Raw genomic sequence first — 24,009 nt, 5'->3', positions numbered from 1 at the left:
CCAACCCAACTGGTCTTTCTATCAAACACACGCTACTCTGAGACATGAGGTGGGTAGGAATCTATTACTTGATAGATATTTATATATATATTTTGCTCTCTCTATATAATAATAGATAGAATCGAATATAGAATAGTTGTAGATGAGATTGATAGATATAGTATAGATTTTATTTCCTTTTTTTTGCAAAAACGATTTTCTAATAAAATTTCAACCTATAAAATATTTTTTGAGGGAATTTCAACCTATAAAATAAAAAATTCAAGTCCGTGACATTTGGACAATGTCCGACACGAGTAAATCCATGGGCCGTCGGGCCGTCGCAGCAAGCCGTATCCCAATTGTCCACAGCCCACTCGGCGCCTACGTCATCTCGAGTCGCCTCTAGCTCGATCTCTCCTGCGGCCTGCCGCTCTCGTCGCTCGGTCTCTCCTTCCGAGTCGACCCCAATCCCCCATTCACAAACCCTAGGGAAGCCGGTAGGCAGGCACCGGCGGCCGACAAGCACAACGTCGCGACGGTGCAGCAAGCGTACGGCGGCGACCGTGCGGCTACCGCCGAGCGTGCGAACTCTGCAGCGCGCCAGCGGAAGCAGAGGAGGCGGGCAACATCCGGCGTCCCGGCCTCCCGGGGCTGAGCTCGAGCGCCGCGCGCACACGTCCACCAGACGGTGTGTACTAGCAGTGGTTGGGAATACCCAATCACCCAAATCCTGGTCTGGCACTGTTCCACTGATAGAATCAGCATGTCCGACGCTGAGCCACCTCCTGCAATGGAGGAGGCCATGCGGACAACCCCGGATGTTGTGCTAGGCGAGGGCTACAAGGATATTGAGGCTATTGAGGGTCAGAAGGATGGCGGAACTTGTTATGTTGAAGGTGGCAATGTTATAGTTGCAGATGAGCTCGTGGGGATTTCTGAAGACCCCAACCAACCCGATGTTGCTAAGGCTGACGAGCCAGAGGAGGGTGCTGATGTAGAGGGGCAAACAAATGGCATTAGTGCTGCTGTGGATCTTCTCACAGAGGTGGGTGCTGCTGTGTCATCCTCCACACTGGTGGATGATCTCATGGAGATTGGCATGCAAACCAAGGAGGTTAGTGTTGCTGCGGATGATCTCATAGAGGTGGGTGGTGCCCTGGTATCATCCGCAGAGGATCGCACAGCGGTGGCTGCTTGCCTGGTTAATGATGACTGCAATATAGTTTTCACTGGAGGTGTGCATAGGTCGGATGACCAAACTGATCAGGAGTTTGGTGGTGACTCCCTTGACGCTGATGTGGTCGCTCCCTTGGTAAATGATGCACAAGATGACAGCGCGAGGATGTATATGGATGTTGCAGCTAATGATCACGTGCATGCTCAGGATCAGGAAAGCCCACATTTAGATGTGGCTACAGCTCTGTTAAATGAGGTGGAAACAGAGCTTGTGGAAGCTGGAGACCATGTTGTACAGGACTGCGCAAATGTGGATATGCAGATCCAAACTGGAGATGACAGCGAGGCAGAACGTGTTGGCGCTATTGCTGACACTGCCACAGATGAGGAGGGCAAGCACATGGGTGAAGTTACCACGACCAGAGATGATAGTGAGAAACATGATGGGGCAGTCGGTGTTGATGTGCCTGATGAGAGAATACAAATGAGTAGGGGTGGACTGTCTGGAGATGATAATGAGCAAAAGGAAGTTGCAACAGCTGATGAGGATCGTGTGGAAGAGGAAGGCATGCAGGTGGATGCAGTAAACATTACTGGAGACATGGTTGAGGAAGGCAGAATTGCTGTTGAATACATTGCAGGTGAAGCTGTAAATGACGAGGGTGGTATTGATGTCCCTGAAGAAAAGGCTGCTCATATAGACAAGGCTGTTAATGATATCCCTGAAGAAGAGGGTCTCCAAATGGGGGGAGCTGGCTTGATTGGCAATGATAATGGGCTGAAAGAGGTTGTGATAGCTGATCACGACGGAGTGGAAGAAAATACCATACTGACGAAGGCAGCTGCCACAACTAATGATGATGATGAAGACAACAAAATTGTTGGTGAAGATGTTGCAGAAGCTGTCAATGACATAACTGGTGATGATGTCCCTGAAGAAGAGGCTGCGCATATGGATGATGACGATGATGATGATGACGATGAGCCTCCTCCTTTAGTGGCAAAGAGAGGTGGAGGGCGTCGTAAGAGAGGCCGTCCATCTTCCAAGGTACAGGCTGTGGTGAAACCATCTGTAAAGAGGAAGGATGAGGAGGAGGTCTGCTTCATTTGCTTTGATGGTGGTGATCTTGTGATTTGTGATCGTAGGTTTGTGCATCACATGGAGTTTCTTTATTTCTTTATTATTCCAAATATGGAAGATCAAACATGTTACAGCTTTGGGTTGATCATGTCTTCATTTATATGTCCTCATTTCAGGGGCTGCCCTAAAGCTTACCATCCTTCTTGTGTTAATCGCGATGATGACTTCTTCAAGTCAAAGGGTCGGTGGAACTGTGGTATGTGCAATAATTTTGTCTGACCAACCCTCGCTGTCCTTACATACATTCTTGCATTTGAATCATGTGGGCATGCATGATTTCTTTAAGGTACATTTACAATGATCCTGTAATGTTGGTTGTCTCACAGTTTTCTTCTTACTGCCATAGCTAACTTAGGAAAATGAAATTAGTGAAACCTGTCTATTATGCTCTTCTCAATTTGTTTAACCTGTATGAAATATGGAATTTATAATTTTATAATGATCCTACAACATTGGTCATGATGTGATTTCCCTGTTCTTACTATCATATAGCTTACTTGAAAATGTTTTATTTGTTCGTAAACAGTGAGATTCGTTAAATCTTTCTATATGCTCTTTTTTATTTGTTTAACTTGTATAAATTTTACACTGATCCCGCAACATTGGTCATCACACGATGTCCCTGTTCGTAGTATCATAGCTTGTATTTGAGAATGTTTTATTTGTTCCTTTTTTCCCGAACCGTGCTCGACCCCATTTCCATTAATCACAACAGATAGGGACAACAAACAGCTGCCACCCTTGTCTGGACCGATAGTCCGCTTCAGTTTGTTAGTCGCTGAATTCTCACTCTTGGTAGTAGGAGAATTCTTACTCTCATCGAGAGAGGATGATACTAGGAGTTGGGGCAATTTTCTTGTCTATTTCTCACACAAGCTCACACAAATGCCATGCCAACCTGAGGGGTTGGGGTTACATATTTATAGGCTGCTAGCCAGCCAAGCATATGCTAAGATGCTAGTCTAAGATGCTAGTCTAAGATGCTAATATGCTGTCCTAGCTAAGATGCTGTCCTCTAGTCTAAGATGCTGTCCTCTAGTCTAAGATGCTGTCCTAAAAACAGAAAAACAGCCACAAGGACCATGACCATGTGAGCATCACAGCCCCACAAAGACCAGCCACACATGAGACTTATCCATCATTCTCCCCCTAAGTCTTGTGCGTCGTCTTGTGGGAGAGTTGAACCATCCCGGTCCTGGAGCAGAGCTCAAGGAACTTGATCCTCCCAAGGGGCTTGGTGAGCAGGTCCGCAAGCTGGTCCTTGGTGTTGATGTAGCTCGCCTTGATGTTCCCTTCCTCCAAACAGCCTCGGATGAAGTGGTACCTCACCCGGATGTGCTTGCCGCGTTCGTGGAACACGGGGTTCTTTGCCAGGGCCAGAGCGGACTTGCTGTCCACCCTGAGCTCCACCGCTCTAGTGTCTCTGCCGAGGAGATCACCAAGCAGTCGAGCGAGCCAGAGCGCCTGAGTCGAAGCGGTGGAGGCCGCTATGTACTCGGCCTCGCAGCTGGACAGGGCCACCACCTGCTGCTTGACCGACTGCCAGCTAACGAGGCACTTGCCGAGGAAGAAGAGGATCCCGCTCGTGCTCTTGCTGGTGTCGATGTCGCCGGCGTGGTCGCTGTCGCTGTACCCGACGAAGTGTGCCACCCCAGGGCACCTCGGGTAGTAGAGGCCGTGGTCGAGAGTCCCCGCAACGTAGCGGATGATCCTCTTCACAGCCTGCTGGTGCTCCGTCGTCGGTCGCTGCATGAACCGACTAATGTAGCCGACGGAGAATGCCAAGTCCGGCCGTGTGTGGGCGAGGTAGCGAAGGCTCCCCACAAGACGCCGGTACTGCGTAGCGTCCACCTCCTTTGTCGTGCTGTCGCGGCTCAGCTTCAGCCTCTCCTCCATCGGAGTGAGACCTGGGTTGCAGTCGGTGAGCCCAGCTAGCTCAACGACGCGCTTGGCGTAGGCGGTCTGTCGAAGCGTGATCCCAGAGTCATCCTGGTGTACCTCGATTCCCAGGTAGAAGGAGAGAGGCCCCAGGTCACTCATCTGGAAGGTGGCCTTCATCTCTTCCTTGAATGCCGCCACCTCCGCATCCTTGGTGCCGGTGATCACCAAGTCGTCGACGTAGACACCCACCAGCAGGGCATTACCTCCATTGCCCCGTCGGTAGATGGCCGCCTCGTGCGGGCTTTGCTCGAAGCCCATCCCCTTTAGCGTGGAATCCAGCTTGGCATTCCACGCCCTCGGTGCCTGCCGCAAGCCATAGAGGGCCTTGCGCAGGCGGAGCACCTTGCCCTCCTTGCCGGGGATCGCAAATCCCGGTGGCTGGTGCACGTAGACCTCCTTCTTCAAGTCGCCGTTAAGGAACGCCGACTTGACGTCCATGTGATGAACACGCCAGCCCTCCTGGGCAGCTAGCGCAAGGAGGAGTCGCACGGACTCCATCCGTGCCACGGGAGCAAAGGCGTCGTCGAAGTCGACCCCCTCCTGCTGCACGAAACCTCGTGCCACCAAGCGAGCCTTGTGCTTGACGATGGCGCCGGCTTCATCCCTCTTCAACTTGTACACCCACTTAAGGGTGATCGCGCGGTGACCACGAGGAAGGTCAGCAAGCTCCCAGGTGCGGTTCTTCTCAACCGCATCCATCTCCAACTGCATCGCGGCGCGCCATGCCGCGTGTCTCTCGGCCTCTGCAAACGACCGAGGCTCGCCGTCGTCACACGCAAGGTGCAACTGCGCCTCCAGGTCGTGAGGCACCGGTCCCGGCACCGGCTGGTCGCCGAGAAGGTTCACCGTACGGTACCGCAACGGCTCGCCGTCGTGGTACGCGTCGACGCGCTCCTCGTCGTGAGAGAGCGGAGTAGCGAGCTCAACCGGGCCGTGCTCGACACGAGCTGGTGGTGGAGTAGACGTGCCCGGAGTGGTGCCTGTCGGTGCTGGAGTGCGTGGTGTTGCCGGCTGTGGTGGAGCCGGCGAAGAGCTCATCGCAGCCGAGGTCCTGGCTGGAGAGCGTGGTGCTGTCGGAGTAGCAGGTGCCGGGGTCGGTGGAGGCTCGGAGACTGGGGTGGACGCGCTCGCCGAAGAAGAACTGCCTACTCCCCCAGCTCCCTCGAAGTGGACGTACTCGACAGTGAAGTCGTCGTACGTCGGAGCCGAGCCGTCGTCCACTGCCTTGTCCCACGCCCATCCTCGCCCTTCGTCGAACACAACGTCGCGCGTCGTGCGCACACGCTGTGTCTTCGGGTCGAGGATGCGGTAGGCCTTCGAGCCCTCCGCGTAGCCGATGAACACTCCCGGAGTGCTCCTGTCGTCGAGCTTGCTGATGTGGCCAAGCTCCTTGGCGAACGCGAGGCAGCCGAAGACCCGCAAGTGGGAGACCGCCGGCTTGCGCCCATGCCAAGCCTCGTACGGCGTCCTGCCGTCGAGCGCCTTGGTAGGCGAGCGGTTGAGGATGTAGACGGCCATCACCACCGCCTCTCCCCAGAAGACAGCCGGCATCCCCCTCTGCTTGAGGAGGGCCCGAGCCATCCCCACAACCGTCTGGTTGCGCCGCTCGACGACGCCGTTCTGCTGCGGGCTGTACGGCGCGGAGTAGTGGCGCTGAATGCCCTCGTCAGCGCAGTACGACGCGAATTCAGCCGCCGTGAATTCGCCGCCGTTGTCGGTGCGCAGCACGCGCAGCTTGCGGCCGCACTCCGCCTCCGCAGCAGCCTGCGCGCGTCTGATGGCGTCCGCAGCCTCTCCCTTGCTGCCGAGGACCATCACCCACATGTAGCGGGAGAGGTCGTCGACGAGCAGCAGGAAGTAGCGTCGTCCTCCCGGTGTGGCCGGTGTCACCGGGCCACACAAGTCCCCGTGCACGAGCTCGAGCCTCTCCTTGGCTCGAAAGCTCGCCCGCTGGGGAAAAGGGAGTCGCCTCTGCTTCGTCAACACGCAGACGTCGCAGAGCTGCTCCACATGGTCGAGGCACGGCGGGCCTCGCACCATCTCCGTGGCACTGAGCCGCTTCAGGGCCTCAAAGTGAAGGTGCCCGAAACGCTCGTGCCACTGCCACGCCTCGTCGTCCCGACGAGCAGCGAGACAGAGGGGTTGTGCCACCTACACGTTAAGGACGTAGAGTCGATTTGCGCTTCTGGATACCTTGGCAAGAAGGCGACGACGACGATCCCAAATCCTCATGACTCCGTCCTCAACCACCACGCGCGAACCGTTCTCATCCAGCTGTCCCAAGCTGATGATGGAGTTCCTCAACGCGGGGATGTAGTAGACTCCGGTGAGCAGCCTGTGCTCACCAGACACGGCGGTGAAGATGATGGAGCCGACGCCCTTGATCTCCACGCCGGAGGCATCCCCAAACTTGACGGAGCCTCGGACGCTAGAGTCAAGCTCGGTGAAGAACTCCCGTCGACCGGTCATGTGATGGGTGGCGCCGGTGTCGAGGCACCACCCGTCAGTCTTGTCGTTGCCGGAGCTATCGCCGAGGAGGGCGTGTGCTTTTGGCTCGTCAAGGTGGAGGAGAGCCGCTGCGGCCGGTGCCGCTGGAGGTAGCTCGATGCTGGCATGTGCCATGAACAGAGCCGACTCCTCCTCCTCCGCCTGTGCGACGTGGGCCTGGCCGCGTCGTGGCTGTCGACAGTCCTTGGCCCAATGGCCAAGCTGGCCGCAGTTGCGGCAGGTGTCGTCTCGTGCCGGCTTGTGCCTGCCGGCGGCGCCGCCCTGGGCGCCTCCGCGGGCATCACCCTCGGCACGTCCTCGCGCCCCGGCCTGGGCGTCTCTGCGCGCCTTGCGTGGCTTGCCACGCTTGCGGCCGCCTGTCGCGGAAGAAGGTTCCCCCTTCCTCCGGTCACCTTGGCTGGCAAGCCACTGCTCCCGAGTGAGGAGGAGCTTCCCGCCAGTGGTGATGGGCCCCGAGAGGGACTGTGGCTCATCGCTGTCGACGACCTTGAGGCGACCTATCGCCTCCTCGATCGACATCGTGGAGAGATCCAGCAGAGACTCGATCGAGCGAGCCATCTGCTTGTACTTCTCGGGGACACAGCGGAAGAGCTTTTCGACAGCTCTCTCCTCGCTGTAAGTGTCGTCGCCGAACTGCACCATCTTCTGCAACAGAGTGTTGAGACGGAGAGCAAAGTCATCAACGTCCTCACCTGGCTTGAAGGCCAGGTTCTCCCACTCCTTGCGAAGTGCCTGCAGTGTGGACTTGCGGGCACGGTCGCTGCCGATGCGTGCCGCAGCGATGGCGTCCCAAGCCTCCTTGGCAGTCCGCTTGCTGGTAAGCGAGAACTGCATCTCGGGCGGGACTGCAGCGATGAGAGCATCCAGCGCCCGTCGATCTAGGTCGTAGTCGACGTCGCCATACCGGACTGCCTCCCACATGTGCCGCACCTGGAGCTTTACCCTCATCACCGCAGCCCACTCGACGTAGTTGGTCTTGGTGAGGGTAGGCCACCCACCGCCGGGACCGACGTCCCTGACAACAGCCTGGAGCCCGTGGTAACCACGGTACCGATCCGGGGAGAGAGAGCCACGCTGCCTGTGAAGGCCGCGCTCTCCATCGACCCGTCGGTACCGATCCGGGGAGAGAGAGCCACGCTGCCTGTGAAGGCCGCGCTCTCCATCGACCCGTCCGCCACCGTTGCCATGCGCGCCTCCTCCAGGAGCGCCGCCGCCGTGCGCGCCTCCTCCGGGAGCGCCACGCGTCCGCGCCTGTCTGGGCTGCCGCCGCGCTCGTGGGCGTGCACGGCTGCCCCAGGAGCGCCACCGCCGTGCGCGCCTCCTCTAGGAGCGCCGACGCGCCTGTCTGGGCTACCGCCACGCTCGTGGACGTGCGCGGCTGCCCACTGCGCCGCCCGCGCTCGCGCTGCCTCCCTCCCTAGCAGCTCGAGGTCCGCGTCGGCGGTGTCGTCAGCGGAAATGGAGCTGCCGATGCTGCCGCGCAGAGCCTCGACCTCCGCTGCCGCCGCACGCGCTGCATTCGCCGCCGCCGCCGCCTCCGCCTCCGCTCTGGCTGCTGCCAGCCTCGACGCCCTTGCCGCCGCCGCAGCGGTCTCTGCCGCCGCTCGCTCGCGTTCCTCTGCCGCGGCAAGTTCGGCCTCCTGCCGACGCCGCGTGCTCGAGGCGACCGAGCGCTGAGACTGCCCTGCGGACATGACGCGCTACCGGAGGGCTGCTGCGTGGGGAGAGGGCTGCTTCAGACGAGCTAGGAGAGGAGTGAACAGGAGCGGCCGGAGGAGCTGCTGCTGCCAACAGCTGGGGCTGTTGTGGGGCTGGGAGAGAAGATGAGCAAGAGATGCTCAGGCTACAGGATAATACGGCTCTGATACCAGTTGTTAGTCGCTGAATTCTCACTCTTGGTAGTAGGAGAATTCTTACTCTCATCGAGAGAGGATGACACTAGGAGTTGGGGCAATTTTCTTGTCTATTTCTCACACAAGCTCACACAAATGCCATGCCAACCTGAGGGGTTGGGGTTACATATTTATAGGCTGCTAGCCAGCCAAGCATATGCTAAGATGCTAGTCTAAGATGCTAGTCTAAGATGCTAATATGCTGTCCTAGCTAAGATGCTGTCCTCTAGTCTAAGATGCTGTCCTCTAAGATGCTGTCCTCTAGTCTAAGATGCTGTCCTAAAAACAGAAAAACAGCCACAAGGACCATGACCATGTGAGCATCATAGTCCCACAAAGACCAGCCACACATGAGACTTATCCATCACAGTTGTCAGGCAGGAGAGGAATAGGTGCCCTGCAAAACATGGACTAAAAGCTAATGATACAACTGACTACCAAACCAACCAAGTTTAACGCTCGGCCGGTGCAACACACTCCCTCATACATCACAGGGCACACATCCATATGCAAAGTTCACAACATTTGTGACTTGGCAACTCCAGCTGATTGGAGCCACACCATTTTCAGGAAGCTTTCAATTATTGCCTTCACCCCTTCAAGGTGCGTCCTCCAGCTGCAGCATCGCCTGGCCCGAAGAAAGCTGATTCTGCCAGCAATCTTGTGGCGACATGTAGCATGATATTCACCCTCTCAACCATCATCTCCTGAATCTCTGCCAGATACAGACCTGTCCAGTATCGCATAAACGCACAAGCATAGCAAACGATTTCAGTAGGGTGTTTCACCAATTTACCACCAAAGCAAGCCTTGTTCCTTGTTTTCCAGATTGCGCAGCAAATTGCAGCAATCCCAAAAGCATGGAACTTGTTACCATTAGGTAACCATTTCTTAGCCCACTTTCAACATTGAGCTAAGTTTTTGGGTCTGTCATCAGCCTCAAGGCTTCAAGCCACAATTATTCACACCACTTTGTCCACTGGGCAAACAAAGAAGAGGTGAGAGATGCTTTCCTCCTGATCACAGAACTGATGACTTCTGTCTAGCACTAAGTGAAAAACCCTCTATCAGATTTGAACCGATTATGGCTTAACATGGCATTGTTCTACTACTGGGTTAAAAGGGCTTTTCATTCAATAATTAGCCACTTTCATTTACCATTGTGGGCCTACTGCATAATGTACAATTGTACATATTACATGTATATATTAATGTACATAATATAGAAGGGCGGGCCTGGTGCAAGCGTTAGAGTCTTACCGCCTGTGATCGGAAGGTCTCGGGTTCGAGTCGCGGTCTCCTCGCATTGCACAGGCGAGGGTAAGGCTTGTCAATGACACCCTTCCCCAGACCCCGCACAGAGCGGGAGCTCTCTGCACTGGGTACGCCCTTTTTTTTATTAATGTACATAATATATGTATATATTAAGATAGCAGAGGGGATTCGCCTTCCACTTCCTCTTGATCATATTATCCTTAGTTAGCACAGCATTGTTTTCCATTAGCCATAAGAAGATTTTGATTTTTGCTGGAATTTTTCCTTTCCAAATATATTTAAATGAGGACAACACTCAGTAGCGGACAACACTCTAGCCAGATTGACTTTGTCCTCACAAGAAGAAAGGACAAACGAGCATGCTTGGGTTGCAAGGTGATACCAGGGGAGTGTGTTGTTTCTCAACATAAGCTTTTGGTGGCAGACTTTCGTTTTCAGGTGCGTGCCCGTAGGGATAAACAAGCTAAGATTGAAAGAACAAAACGGTGGAAACTGAAAGGGGAGACATCAGAGGTATTCAGGGAAAGGGTTATCAAAGAGGGCTCTTGGAAGGAAAAAGAAGACATAAACAACATGTGGAAGAAGATGGCAACCAACATTCGAAAGGTGGCCTTAGAGGTGTGTGGAGTAACCAAAGGAAGCGGAGGCGAGGCTAAAGATACTTGGTGGTGGAACGAGGAAGTCCAAAGGGCTATTAAGGAGAAGAAAGAGTGTTATAGACGCTTGTACCATGACAGGAGTGTGGACAACATAGAGAAGTACAAGGTGGCAAAGAAGACTGCAAAGCGAGCTGTAAGTGTGGCAAAGGGTAGAGCGTACGAGGATCTTTACCAACGTTTGAGTACGAAGGAAGGAGAGAAGGACATTTATAGGATGGCTAGAGTTCGTGAGAGAAAGACAAGGGACTTCAGCCAAGTTAAGTGCATTAAGGATGAAAGGGAGCATCTCTTGGTGAAGGAGGATGAGATCCGACATCGATGGCAAGAGTATTTTGACAAATTGTTCAATGGTGAGAATACAGACACAACCTTTCAGTTGGATGACTCTTTTGATGACACCAATAGGCGTTTTGTGCGGAGAATCCAAGAATCTGAGGTCAGAGAGGCGTTGAAAAGGATGAAAGGAGGTAAGGCGATGGGACCGGATGGTATCCCAATCGAGGTGTGGAGATGTCTCGGGGACATAGCTATAGTATGGCTAACTAAGCTGTTCAACCATATTTTTCGATCGAACAAGATGCTTGATGAGTGGAGAAGTATATTGGTACCGATCTACAAGAATAAAGGGGATATTCAAAGTTGTACTATTTACCGGGGAATTAAGTTGATGAGTCATACTATGAAGCTATGGGAGAGAGTTATCGAGCATCGCTTGAGAGCAATAACGCGGGTCTCTATGAACCAATTTGGTTTCATGCCCGGTAGGTCAACCATGGTAGCCATTTTCTTAATAAGACAAGTTATGGAGCGGTATAGGGAGAAGAAGAAGGACCTACACATGGTTTTTATTGACTTGGAGAAGGCTTATGATAAAATACCAAGGAATGTTATGTGGTGGGCTTTGGACAAACATAAAGTCCCAACGAAGTACGTCGGGCTCATTAAAGACATGTACAACAATGTTGTGACTAGAGTTCGAACAAGTGATGGAGACACGGATGACTTCCCGATTAGGATAGGACTACATCAAGGGTCAGCTTTGAGCCCTTATTTGTTTGCCTTAGTAATGGATGAGGTCACAAGGGACATACAAGGGGACATCCCTTGGTGTATGCTTTTCGCGGACGATGTAGTGCTAGTTGATGAAAGCCGAACAGGAGTGAATCAGAAACTGGAGTTATGGCGGGAGACTTTGGAGTCCAAAGGTTTTAGACTCAGTAGAACTAAAACTGAGTATATGAGATGTGACTTCAGCACTACTATTCGGGAGGAGGAAGATATTAGTTTGGAAGGTCAAGTAGTGCCTAGGAAGGATACCTTTCGATATTTAGGATCAATGCTACAGAGAGACGGGGATATTGATGAAGATGTTAGCCATAGAATCAAAGCAGGGTGGATGAAGTGATGGCAAGCATATGGTGTCCTATGTGACAAAAGGGTACCACAGAAGTTAAAAGGCAAGTTTTATAGGATGACGATTAGACCTGCTATGTTGTATGGTGCAGAATGTTGGCCTACGAAAAGACGACATGTTCAACAGATAAGTGTCGCGGAAATGCGTATGTTGCGTTGGATTTGCGGTCATACAAGAAGGGATCGAGTTCGGAACGATGATATACGTGATAGATTAGGGGTAGCACCAATTGAAGAGAAGCTTGTCCAACACCGGTTGAGATGGTTTGGACATGTCCAACGGAGACCTCTAGAGGCACCGGTGCGTAGTGGAATCCTAGGCCAGGATAGTAACGTGAAGAGAGGCAGAGGAAGACCGAAGTTGACTTGGGTAGAGGCAATAAAAGGAGACTTGAAATGATGGAATATACCCAAAGACTTAGCCTTAGATAGGAGTGCTTGGAAGACAGCTATTCACGTGCCTGAACCTTGATTGCTTCTGCTGGGTTTCAACTCTAGCCTGCCCCAACTTGTTTGGGACTTAAAGGCTCTGTTGTTGTTGTTGTTGTTGTTGTAAATATATTTAAATGAGGGACCAGCATCATTAACAGTAAAACCATTGTTTAATGACTTGTCTGAGAACCTGTAATTCTTTTCCAGTTTCCAGCTTTAACGCATCTTCCCCTGCCTGGAACTGAAAATTTTGAAATGTCACTACATATCTGCTCCCACTGGATGACTAGAGCCTTAATTCCTTAAACAACCATATTCTAAACGTTAACTGCATGTTAAAATTCAAGGATTGAGCAACTGTGAGATCTTGTTGTCCACAGAACTGTTGTACTTGAGAATGTTTTATTTGTTCCTGAACATTGAGACTTGTGAAATCAGTCTTGATTTGTTTAACTTATATGGATTAGAAAGTATGTTATCTCTTGCTGTATATGAATTAGGAAGTATGTTTAGTTTTTGCGCTGGACACTCTTAGATGCTAGCTTACTTCTAAAACCTGATATTTTTCTGTTATTCTAGCTTCTGAAACAAGGACTCAGGGTTTATTTGATCCTATTTACTTTGCTGCCAGGGTGGCACATTTGTAGCAACTGTCAGAAACCTGCCCGCCATATGTGCTACACATGCACCTTTTCATTATGCAAGGCATGCATGAAGGATGCAAAGTTTAGCTGTATCAGAGAAAATAAGGGCTTTTGTGATACGTGCATGAACACTGTGATGTTGATAGAGAATAGAGAGGAGGCTGCGGACCCAATGGTATCCTTCTTCACCATTCTAATTTCCTCAGTCTAGTTATTTTCTTTATCATTATGTTTTTGTATTTCTTATTTATGGCACTGAGGTCACCGCTTTATTGTTTTATATGATTTTTCCATGCAAATGATTTAGACCAGGCATGCAAGGTGCTTCTTGGTTTTTGCCATGTTCTCCCAGTATCTGTTCTATAGAAGTGACCCAGTACAATTAAGTTTTTTTTTTCTCGAAGCGCAGGAAAACTGTGCATCTTTTATATTAGAGAGAAAAGGGAGGTAAAGTGTCCCATACAAAGCAGCCACTTTAAAGTCCTCTAGGAGGCCGAAGAAGGTTGCAAAACAAAAATACAATTAGGTCTAATTGCCCATAACAAAACAACACTGACCTCAGCAGGGGGCTCACAACCGGCCTGCTACCTAAACCAACCTCTCTACCCGACCATGGCCAGCTCCTGGAGGCTGGAGCTTTGTAGCTCCAGCCAAGCCTCCTCTCTGAAGAATTGAAGTGCTGATGACAAGGAAGGAGAGGCCCCATCAAAGATTCCTTCTGTTCAAAGTTCCACAATGCCCATGCCCCCTGCTACAATTAAGTTGTTGATCCATGCTTGAACTTTTTATTTGATTTGGTCAAATCTAATGGATCAATCCAACTTGTAGGCAATTCGCTGTGTAGTCAGAATTGTGTTTCGGAACTGATGCTAATTAGTTTTATAGTTTGCTACTCTTTAGTCACAAATAAGTGGTATTTTGGTCATCCATAGTGCCCCTAAAATGCAATATTGACTACTATTGCCTCCTGTATATATTTGTCTATATAAAATTCCGGTAGGGCAAATGTCTCCTTTGGGTGTCCAACCTAAAATGCCAGAATAGATAGCAAAAGTATGGAAGGCTTGACTGCATGCTTACCAGAGCATCACTTAGTTTTTCCTGGAGTAGACCAAGACAATGTTGGATGGTGTTCCATGCATTTATATCCATTGGCACTAAGTTATTATTGTTTTTTTTCCTATTCTGCACAATTAAGAGTTCCCCTTTATTTAAGTTTCTTACAGAATTTCTACATTCAAATGGGACCTTAAATATGTTCGGTGTGTGTTTTGGAAAGAAGAGACATGTATGCTGCAACTTGGAAACACTGCAACATAAAAAATGTGACTACAGGGGTGCAAGTGTGATACTGTGACTAGATCTTAGTTGAACACTACTTCAAGTTTTAAACTCTACCAGCTGTCATACTCAATCATGCATAAATTACATAAAGAGTCGCAATTGATTAATAAGCCACAGAGAATGGTACCATGCATCATATGGTTACAGCTGTGGGTAGATAATCCTGGCATTTACCACAATTACTACTCAATCATTTATAGTTGGAAATGTTATTTTGGCAAACCAATAAACATTAGAGGCATGCAGTTTCACTGAGTTACAAAGCATTTACATGATGCACAAAGTACTACCCTGTTTCAAATTCTTATTAAACAACATCAGCTATTGTAGTGATTACGACTATTTTGGAAAACTTTCAGGTTGGTTATTGTATGTTCGACTTTGTTCTTTTTTCCTGTTCCTCTATCAATCTAGCTTATCGTTGGTGTGTATCACTCTCAATCTGTTGTAGTTCATGTGAAGGGAACCCTATTGATTTTACAGTAGGTTTTTTATCAACAACAACAACAACAACAAAGCCTTTACAGTAGTTTTTTTATACTTGTGGAATTTTGTCTTATGAAAATTTGTTTTAACAGGAGGTGGATTTTGATGACAAAAGCAGCTGGTGGTATTTGTTCAAGGACTATTGGTTACATTTGAAGACAAACTTGTCATTGACAGTTGAGGAAATATCAGCAGCCAAGTCTCAAAAGAGTGGAGAATTACCTGATACTAATGACGAAGAAGTTAATTCAGAGAGTTCATCAGGGCGTCATCTAGAAAACAATACACCAAAAAAGAGGGGAAGGAAGCGATCTAAACAAGCTGCCATCGAGGAGAGTTCTGAAGGAAAAGAGGGCACTAGGAAATCTGCCAAACGAGGCCTGTCAGGCATTCATGATGCTCAGACTTCCTCAGGGAAAAAGGTTAGAAAATTGTCCAGGCGTTCTTTGAGCAGCCAGCATTCATCAAAAGACTCTGAAAGTGTTGGGACATCTACATCCTCAGCTGAAGAGGCCAACTGGGCTTCTAAGGAGCTCATAAACTTTGTATATCATGCGAGAAATGGTGATAAATCTGTGATCAGTCAGTATGACGTTCAACCCCTTTTACTTAACTATATCAAACGCAACAATCTGCGTGATCCTCGTCGGAAAAGCCAGATAATTTGTGATTCTTTGCTCCAAAGTCTCTTCGCAAAAGAACGTGTTGGGCATTTTGAGATGCTTAAGCTTCTTGAATCACATTTTCCCACGAGTGAGGTTTCACCAATTGATGCTGATGAAAATCATGGTGGTGTAGTAGACCCTGATCCTAGTCAGGATGCTGATGGTAACAGTGAAGCTTCAGTTGTTATGAGTTCAGAAAAAAGAAGAAAATCACGTAAGTATGACCTGAGACGTCAGCCTAATCTTGATGACTATGCGGCAATAGATAACCATAACATTGGCTTAATGTACTTACGTCGCAACCTAATGGAAGAATTGATTGGTGATGTCGACACATTTGATGAGAAAGTTGTTGGATCATTTGTGAGAATAAGAATACCTGGTACAGGGCAAAGGCAAGACATTTATAGACTTGTACAAATTGTTGGTAAGGGTTGTTTTACTTCCTAATTTGTATTGTTTGTCTTAACTGCATCATACTAAATTTCTTTCTATTGTTTCCAGGGACTGGAAAATCTGCAGGAAAATATAAATTTGGGAAAAGGACTACTGATATAACGCTAGAGATACTAAACTTAGATAAGCGGGAGGCAGTAACTATTGACATAATCTCAAACCAGGAGTTCACTGAGGTATTTTTCTTCTCAGTTTGAACTTAATAATAGTTCTAGTAGTATTATACAGTTTACTAAAATCTAGTATAAGGCCGTCTTTCACTTTGAGTACTGTTAACTTTAACTGCTGTTGGAAGATCCTTGACCTTGCTACTTGACTTCATGGATACAAACATGCACTTGATCATTAAATTTGCTACTCTATTTCATTCAAATTTCATGCTTTTTCTGATTTGCAATTGTTTTTTCTTTTCTAGGAGGAGTGCAAACGCTTGCGTCAAAGCATAAAGTATGGGTTCATTCCAAGACTGACAGTGGTAAAGTTATCATTAACTTATTATGAGTGTTTCTTGCACATTTTTGTGTTATTTCTGCACTGTTTTCTTTTGTCTAACTATCTTATCCTCCAGGGAGAGGTTCAGGAGAAGGCAAGGGTTCTCCAAACTCTAAAAGTCAATGATGTAAGCAGCTCCTCCTAACAAACTATAAAAGTTTTTTGTGGCTAAGTATTTCTATTTTACTGACTTCACTGCCAATTACAAACTTTTCAGTGGATTGAAAGCGAAAAGATGCGACTTGGGCATCTTCGTGACCGTGCAAGTGATATGGGCCATAGAAAAGAATATCCTTTTTCATGCATTATTGTTTTCATCTATAAAGCAGCATTATACATTGTCAGTATAGTTAATTTCTACTGGTGCTTATGGTCAGTTAATCTGCTTCTGCCACTTCCGTCAGTAGGCTTTACACTTTTTTTTTCTCTGGAAGAAGCTTCTGTGAGGATTGTTCTTTCTTTTTATGTGAATTGGCTTGTATACCTTAATCAGTATTCACGCTTAGGGAATGTGTAGAGAAGCTGAAATTGCTAAGCACTCCTGAGGAGCGTGCTCGTAGGCTGAATGAAGAACCTGAAATACATGCTGACCCTGCGATGGATCCATATTATGAATCTCCGGAGGAACAGGAGCAGGAAATTGAAAGAAGTATTTTACTCCCTCCCATAGTATCATCTTCTGATATTATTATTACAACTCTGACATGAACTTCCATAATTTTTATTGTACAGGTAGCTTCAATAAGTCCAGAGGTTCTTTCTCGAGGAAAGATGATAATCTTGTGTCTCCAGGTAAAGGAGATGGTAGAAATGCTGTACAGCGAGATCCAAAAACTAACTGGGAATCTAATCGAAACACATGGGCTGAATCGAGTTCTCATATGGAATCACCCCTTTCACGGAGGTCCACATTTTCTTCTCAAGGTGAAAGTGCTGGTTATACAAGTAAATCAGAGAGCCCGAACATTGGTGCACAAACAGTTAAACTGGAAGGCACCACGCGCAGTGCTCCACAAGAGTCACCTGGTTCATCTGGGGCAAAAACTGCACCTGAATCAGCCATTAACGACTCTGAGAAGATCTGGCTGTACATGGATCCTTCTAATAAAATCCAAGGTCCTTTCTCAATCATACAGCTGCGGAAATGGAACAGCAATGGGTACTTCCCTCCTTGTTTGAAGATATGGAAAGCTAGTGAGAAGCAGGATGATTCCATTCTATTGACTGATGCTTTGGCAGGGAAGTTTGAGAAAGACCTTCCTCCATGGGAACCACCACATGTTAGTTTGTCTCAAATTAACAAAACCCCTCTTGAGCAAAGCACAATAGCTGGCGAACAAACTCCAAAATCAGTAGTTGCAAAGTCTTTCTCAAGTAGTGATCAAAGACATGATTATAGTTCAACAAACCTTGGAACAACCATGATACATTCGGGCACACAAGGTTATTATGGGACGCAAAATTCTCATACAGCATACACAAGCCAACAATCTCTTACTGGAAGTTGGAATGCTACGTCTAGTCAGTTTGGGGTTGCAGTAAATCCTGTGACACCTACCCAGCCTGCCATGGGAAGCTATTCGGGACAAAATATTGTTGCTGCAGAAAATATGGGTCATTTAACTCCTGGAATGGCTCCTGCAACTGCAAATGCAGATTTGACCTCCCAGAACCAAATATTATCTTCTTTACCGCAAACGGATGACAGATTAGCTGATGGCATTGAATCCAAATCAGGAGAAGATGTTTCACATGGAAGAGTGAGCTCTTCAGCTGAAGGTAGGCCCTTATAAAAGGTTTTCCTGTTTCAGTGAAATCTGTTAATCGCCATTTAGATCCCCCGAGTTGTGCCCAGAACTGTGAAACTGGAACCAAATTTGTGGGATCTAAATTGGCCTGACTTGTTTAGATCGTAACTCCACTATTTTATGTTAATAGGTGGCGATGCATTTGAGATCTGGAAATTGTAGTACAGAAATGTTTGTATTTGATGTAAACATTTTTTTGTCCCTTGCAGCTATCGGACAACTGGGTGCACAGCTTGGACCAGCACAACTGAACACTCAGCAACTTGAAGGTATTAGCTCAATGCTTGCCTGCTGTTTGTGCCATGTTTGCTTTCCATTTTGCTTTTAGAAATCACGGATTCTGTTGTTTCCTTAACTTTGAATCACATCCAGTGATTTCAGTCTTATTCCTCTGCTCTTACTAAGATTTTTAAGTGTAAGCCAACCTAATGACATTATTGTTGTATCACCTGCAGACACAAGAAACCAGATGTCATCAACTGATCTCTCCAACTCAATGATGCCATCGCAGATGATGTCAACACCATCTGCTGCATCAGTACAGCCTTCATTGACAACCATTGCTGGCAGTGATAATCAAAGCAGTGGGTGGGCTGTACCTGCACAAGTGGCGAACACACCTGGCCAATCTCAGATAACTGGAAACATGACCTGGGGAAATACACCTCAGGGTGATGCAAGCTTAGGTTGGGGAATGATGGGACAGAGCAACATGAATATGCCTTGGGTAGCATCAGCTCAAGGTGCTTCGGGCTACAACATGGGTGTAGCCATGCCAACGCAGCCAAATGCAGTTCCAAACATGGGTTGGTTACCAAATCCAGGAAACACCAGCATGAACATGATCTGGGCTGCAACTCAAGGCCAGGGGACTCCAAATGCGGCTGCTATGATGGGAGGTCAGATGCAAGGAGTCGCAATGGCCCCTTGGGGCAGTGTTGCAGCAGGAAATGCAAATTCTTATCCTGCCTGGGGAAACCAACAAGCTGGAAACATGAACCAAAACGTCGGCTGGAGTGCTCCTGTGCATGGAAATCCGGGTCAGGCAAATAACAACATGAACTGGAATGCACCAAATGGTAATCCTAATTGGAATAATCAGCAGAGAGAGAATGGGGGCAGACACTCTGGACACCGTGGTGCTTTTAGTGCTGGCGACTCAGGCGGAAGGTCATGGAAGCAACACTCTGGTGGTGATGGGGGGTCAAGAGGACATAGAGTACCTGCAGGTCTACGTGGAGTCTGCTGGACATATCTTGAAAAAGGGAACTGCTGGAAAGTTGACTGCAGATACGACCATCCAACAAACACAGAGGGATATCCATCCAGGCCTGATCGGCATTATGAGAGGCGATATGAGAATCAAAATGAGAGAAATGATCGACAGTTTGATAGGCAGCCTTCGGATAATGAAAGGCAGCATGATAGGCCTGATGACATGCATGGTGGCAGGGATGACGATAGGCATGATGACAGGCAGGCTCATAGGTCTCAGTCAAGAGAGCCGCGTTAGAACTGGTTTCTGTTTCTCACCTTCGTTTTGTTGTATGTGCAGTAGCGAACTAGCATAGTAGCTTCCGTGCATGTTTTGAACTTTATGCCCTGTAGCGAGCTGCATACATATGCAAATCATCGTGTACAACATTTGTAGTGTAATGCTGTGTGCATCCTAGTTCCGAATTTAATCATTTACTTGAATAAATAGTGTTGTCTGATTTCTGATGTATAGCAGGGGCTACACGCCCAGGTTCTCTATGGTGGAGACTATCGAGTGTTTTTTATAAGCTTCAAGATTGTTAGTGAAGGTGTTTTTTGAAATCCTAATTACTAATGCTCGATCCATGTTCTTCGTTGGCAATGATGCCATTAAGGCATTGAGCTTCGGTGGTCAGATAAGAGTTCATTTTTTTTGGCGATGTTGTGGGTTCTGTGTATCAACCCAGCTTGTTTACCTGCTAAGCATGAGCATCTCAAAATTTCCACGAATCCCTGCGGGGATCCTGGCCCAATGGCCCAATCCATGGGTGGAAACAGGCCTGTGGTTTATCCCAGCCCGCGTTCCTTTTTGTTTTAAAAGCATAGCTCTCTTCGCCAACTCGGAACACCAGAGTCCAGACTCGCGTTGTTTCTTTCTCATGGCTCGGCTCGCCACGCTGAGGAAACCTGCATCAAGCCAGGCAAACACAGCCAGACGTAGCTTTGTGCCGCAGTGGGCCGCCGCCGGGCCGCGCTGCCTTGCGCTCGAGCGAACCGCACCGGGCTGCCCCCGGCCTCTCTTCTTACTTTTTTCCCTCCACTTCATAGTCTTCATGTGAGCAAATTGCTGAGCCATATTCTTATGAGGTACTAGAGCTATAGTATGAGCTATCTGAGGTGTTCAAGTTACTGAACCACTCTTGGCTTAAATGGTGGCCAAAGCTGGGCTGGTATTATTCTGGCACTATTTATGCTGGAATTTACTGTTTATATTGAAATGTTGTGAGAGAAAAATACTGCTCCGGATAAAAAAAAAAGTGAACCAGCCAGCCGAATATCACCGGCCGAACTCTGCCCTAGCCACTTGGAGCTGTTATGAGAAGAAGGTAAATACTGTACCCAGGTTTATCGTGGCCACATTATCCACGCGGTAAGTCGTGTCAGGCGCGGCGGAAACGGACAAGATAAATAACTTACTTACGTGAGACCCCTCCTGACCTGCTTATACGTACTTAATTACCTGGAACGCTAGAACGAACGGTGATCCCGATAATGGGACCTGAATTTTACCGGCCGGCTTCCACGTGACCGCGCCTCACAAAATCCACCTGCTTCGTCAGGCGCATGTGTTCTCACGCAGACGAAAGAGACAACAGGGATCTACCGTGTGTCTCGTGTCCATCGGTCCATGCATGCACCGGCGCGCGCCGTAGCTATTGCGTTTCAGGGCTCCTTAATTTCTGCAACGTAAAGCTCCAGCTCGCGCTGTTGTTAAGTGGAGTCACCAAAAGTGGTGTCACGTAATAATCAGATAAGTACTTAAGTGCCTGCGTGTAATGGCTGTTTAATTTTTTTTTCCTCTACTAGATAGAGACGTATATTTAACGTTTTCCTTGTGAAATTGCCAGTATTCGATCGAGGTTGCTGTTCAGCTGACGCTTATTCATTCCTGCAGGATTTGTGATCATCAGGAAGATGTTTATTCCTGCAGGTTTTGTGATCAGGAAGATGTTTATTCCTGCAGGTTTTGAAAAAAAAAATCAAACTGCCGGTGCTTGGATTCCAATTATCCCGGTTTTCAAGTTCAAATTCTAGTTCAGCCAGTTGGCGTGTTTTACTGGCGGAGGGCCGAGCGAGGAGGACGGCGTGGTGGCTCAGTGGCTCCCGCTTTATTTACTCCTTAAGAATCGTTCGCTTCAGCTGAACCCCCCTCCCCTCCTCCCGTCTCGTCTCTCCGCGCTCCAGCTGCACGCCAATTAAACCCTACTCCCTCTCTCTCTCTCTCTCTCTCTCTCTCTGCGTCATTTCCGGGAGCAAACGAACAAAACCCGGCCGAGTAACGCAGCAGGAGACGCGGACGTTGCGCGCTGTACGACGCGTAGTGTGCAGCGCTGCGGCGGCAGGCGGACAGAGAGCAAGCAGCCGGGACCGGGATAGGATGGAGGCGGCAGCGGCGGCAGCCGAGTACGGGTACTACGGCGGAGGCGCGGGCCCACGCGAGAGGAAGACCGCGGGGTGCGGGGACCACTTCGTCGTGGACGACCTCCTCGCGCTACCGTACGACGACGACGAGGAAGGGGTCGGCGAGGCGGGGGCAGGCGACGGCGGCGAGGCCCCGCCGTGCCTGCAGCCTGTCGACGCCCACGGAGTCGTAGGCCTCGTCAAGGAGGAGCGCGGCCTCGCCGGCAATTTCTCGGCCGACTCGTCCACCGTCACGGCCCAGGACAGCTGCAGCAACTCCTTCTCTGGGCTAGCCGACGGCGACTTCCCGGGGGAATTCTGCGAGCCGGTAACCTGTGTCTTTCGTATATAGTTTTATTTATACTGTCAATTTGTTTGAATTCATTTGGCAAATTTAGCCTGTTAGTGTCATCTTCTAATTCTTCAACAGCTCAACGGAAAATTGAGAAGAAATAATGGGGACGCACTGGTGGCGGATTTTGTTGTAATTTTGTAGGAGTGCGGTTACAAGATTTCATTTTAAATCGTCCGGAAGGAAAAAAGGGAAATCGACATTTGGATTCCTGTTAGCCACTCAATTTTGTTCCTTCAGAATCCGTAACTCCATAAAATTGACATAAATAACAGTACCAAAAGTAGAAAACTTCAAGCACACCAGTCCAAACCAAACTGAGAATTATGCAAAGTTTAGCCTGCAATTTTTCCTGTATGTCCAGTGAAGGGAAGGAAACATACAGAACTCGCGGTCGCTAAACTTGTTGCTGTGAATTCCGCAGTACGATCAACTGGCGGAGCTGGAATGGCTATCCAACTACATGGGCGAGGGCGAGGAAACTTTCGCCGCGGAGGACCTCGAGAAGCTGAAGCTCATTTCCGGCGGGTTCTCCCCGGCTCTGCCACCAGCTCCCGTGGCCCCTGCGGCCGCAGCTTCAGCCGCCGCCGCCGCCTCTGCGGCACAGCCCGGTATGTTCCTCCCGGAGGCGCCGGTTCCCGCAAAGGCCCGTAGCAAGCGCTCCCGCGCGGCTCCGGGCAACTGGTCGTCACGGTTGCTCGTGCTCCCGCCGACCCCGGCCTCACCACCGTCCCCGGCGTCCATGGCCGCCATCTCGCCGGCGGAGTCCGGCATCTCGGCGCCGCAGACGTTCCCCGCCAAGAAGCCGTCGAAGAAGAAAGACGCGGCGCCAGCAGCGCCGCCCTCGAGCGTGTCCGCGGCAGCACAGCCCGGGCCCGGCGGCGTCGGCTCGTCGGCAGAAGGGCGGCGTTGCCTGCACTGCGAGACGGACAGGACGCCGCAGTGGAGGACCGGGCCCATGGGCCCCAAGACGCTGTGCAACGCGTGCGGGGTGCGGTACAAGTCGGGCCGGCTGGTGCCGGAGTACCGGCCCGCGGCGAGCCCCACCTTCGTGATGTCCAAGCACTCCAACTCGCACCGTAAGGTGCTGGAGCTGCGCCGCCAGAAGGAGGTGGTGCAGCAGCCGCACCCGCATGTGATCGGCGGCGGCGGTGGTCCTGCAGGCGGGCTGATGCGCATGCAGAGCGCGATGCTGTTCGACGGGCCGTCGGCGCCCCCAATCGTCGCCGCCGGCGACGACCTTTTGATCCACCACCACTTAGGGACAGCAGACTACCGGCAGCTCATCTAGATGAGTCTACTAGCTTGTGCTAGAGTTGATCAATTAGCCCAGTAATAATTAATGCATCAGCTAAAATCCAAGAACCCTCCTCCTTAAAAATATGAAAGAACTACTAAATCTTGCCTTAGGAGTTCTTTTTCCTCTCCATTTTGCTTATTAGTTCGTGTGCTTCTGTTCGGCTCTTCGAAATTTTCGTGGCAATTTTCTTGATTTTGTCATCCTGTTTTCTTTTTTTTTTCTTTTTGCCAGCCTCTCCTAACCTGCTTAGAACTCTATGAGAGAGAGTTTCCCTAGCCCTTTTCTTCCTTTGTTTCTTAGCATTCTGTAATTTAAGGGCTACTACATATAACTTCCACAGTAGCTCTCATTCTGCTTCCGGAACATGATCTAAAACAAGACTGGAA

The 24,009-nt window shown here is 49.5% G+C and overlaps 2 protein-coding genes across 3 annotated transcripts; both read left to right on the top strand.

Moving 5' to 3' along the window:
• Positions 1-394: 394 nt before the first annotated feature.
• LOC136450447 (zinc finger CCCH domain-containing protein 19-like) lies at positions 395-20,070 on the top strand. 2 transcript variants are annotated; one of them, XM_066450887.1, is made up of 12 exons: positions 395-2,304; positions 2,416-2,495; positions 13,051-13,238; positions 14,986-15,985; positions 16,063-16,190; positions 16,430-16,489; positions 16,583-16,633; positions 16,724-16,794; positions 17,007-17,155; positions 17,239-18,285; positions 18,524-18,583; positions 18,770-20,070. In XM_066450887.1, exons 1-12 carry the CDS (start codon positions 746-748, stop codon positions 19,825-19,827), a joined length of 5,451 nt encoding a protein of 1,816 aa, XP_066306984.1. In that variant the 5' UTR covers positions 395-745; the 3' UTR covers positions 19,828-20,070. The 2 variants fall into 2 exon arrangements, with proteins under 2 accessions (XP_066306984.1, XP_066306983.1); XM_066450886.1 differs by having other exon boundaries at positions 16,430-16,633.
• Positions 20,071-21,724: 1,654 nt separating this feature from the next.
• Positions 21,725-23,739, top strand: LOC136452958 (GATA transcription factor 12-like). Its single transcript, XM_066453536.1, has 2 exons — positions 21,725-22,299; positions 22,748-23,739. Exons 1-2 carry the CDS (start codon positions 21,949-21,951, stop codon positions 23,612-23,614), a joined length of 1,218 nt encoding a protein of 405 aa, XP_066309633.1. The 5' UTR covers positions 21,725-21,948; the 3' UTR covers positions 23,615-23,739.
• The last annotated feature ends 270 nt before the right edge of the window (positions 23,740-24,009 follow it).

The sequence above is a fragment of the Miscanthus floridulus genome, chromosome 5 (genome assembly GCF_019320115.1).
Source record: "Miscanthus floridulus cultivar M001 chromosome 5, ASM1932011v1, whole genome shotgun sequence".
In the NCBI taxonomy this organism is placed as follows: domain Eukaryota; kingdom Viridiplantae; phylum Streptophyta; class Magnoliopsida; order Poales; family Poaceae; genus Miscanthus; species Miscanthus floridulus.
Note: the sequence above shows the minus strand (reverse complement) of the source record. Positions and strands in the feature narration are given on the sequence as shown.

Bases quoted from the DNA above. Each gene is read 5' to 3' on its own strand.
- LOC136450447 (XM_066450886.1), top strand. From the start codon at position 746: ATGTCCGACGCTGAGCCACCTCCTGCAATGGAGGAGGCCATGCGGACA. The intron at 16,795-17,006 runs ATATCCTTTTTC...ATCAGTATTCAC, and splicing joins GATATGGGCCATAGAAAAGA to GCTTAGGGAATGTGTAGAGA. The intron at 18,286-18,523 runs GTAGGCCCTTAT...TGTCCCTTGCAG, and splicing joins AGTGAGCTCTTCAGCTGAAG to CTATCGGACAACTGGGTGCA.
- LOC136452958 (XM_066453536.1), top strand. From the start codon at position 21,949: ATGGAGGCGGCAGCGGCGGCAGCCGAGTACGGGTACTACGGCGGAGGC. The intron at 22,300-22,747 runs GTAACCTGTGTC...TGAATTCCGCAG, and splicing joins CGGGGGAATTCTGCGAGCCG to TACGATCAACTGGCGGAGCT.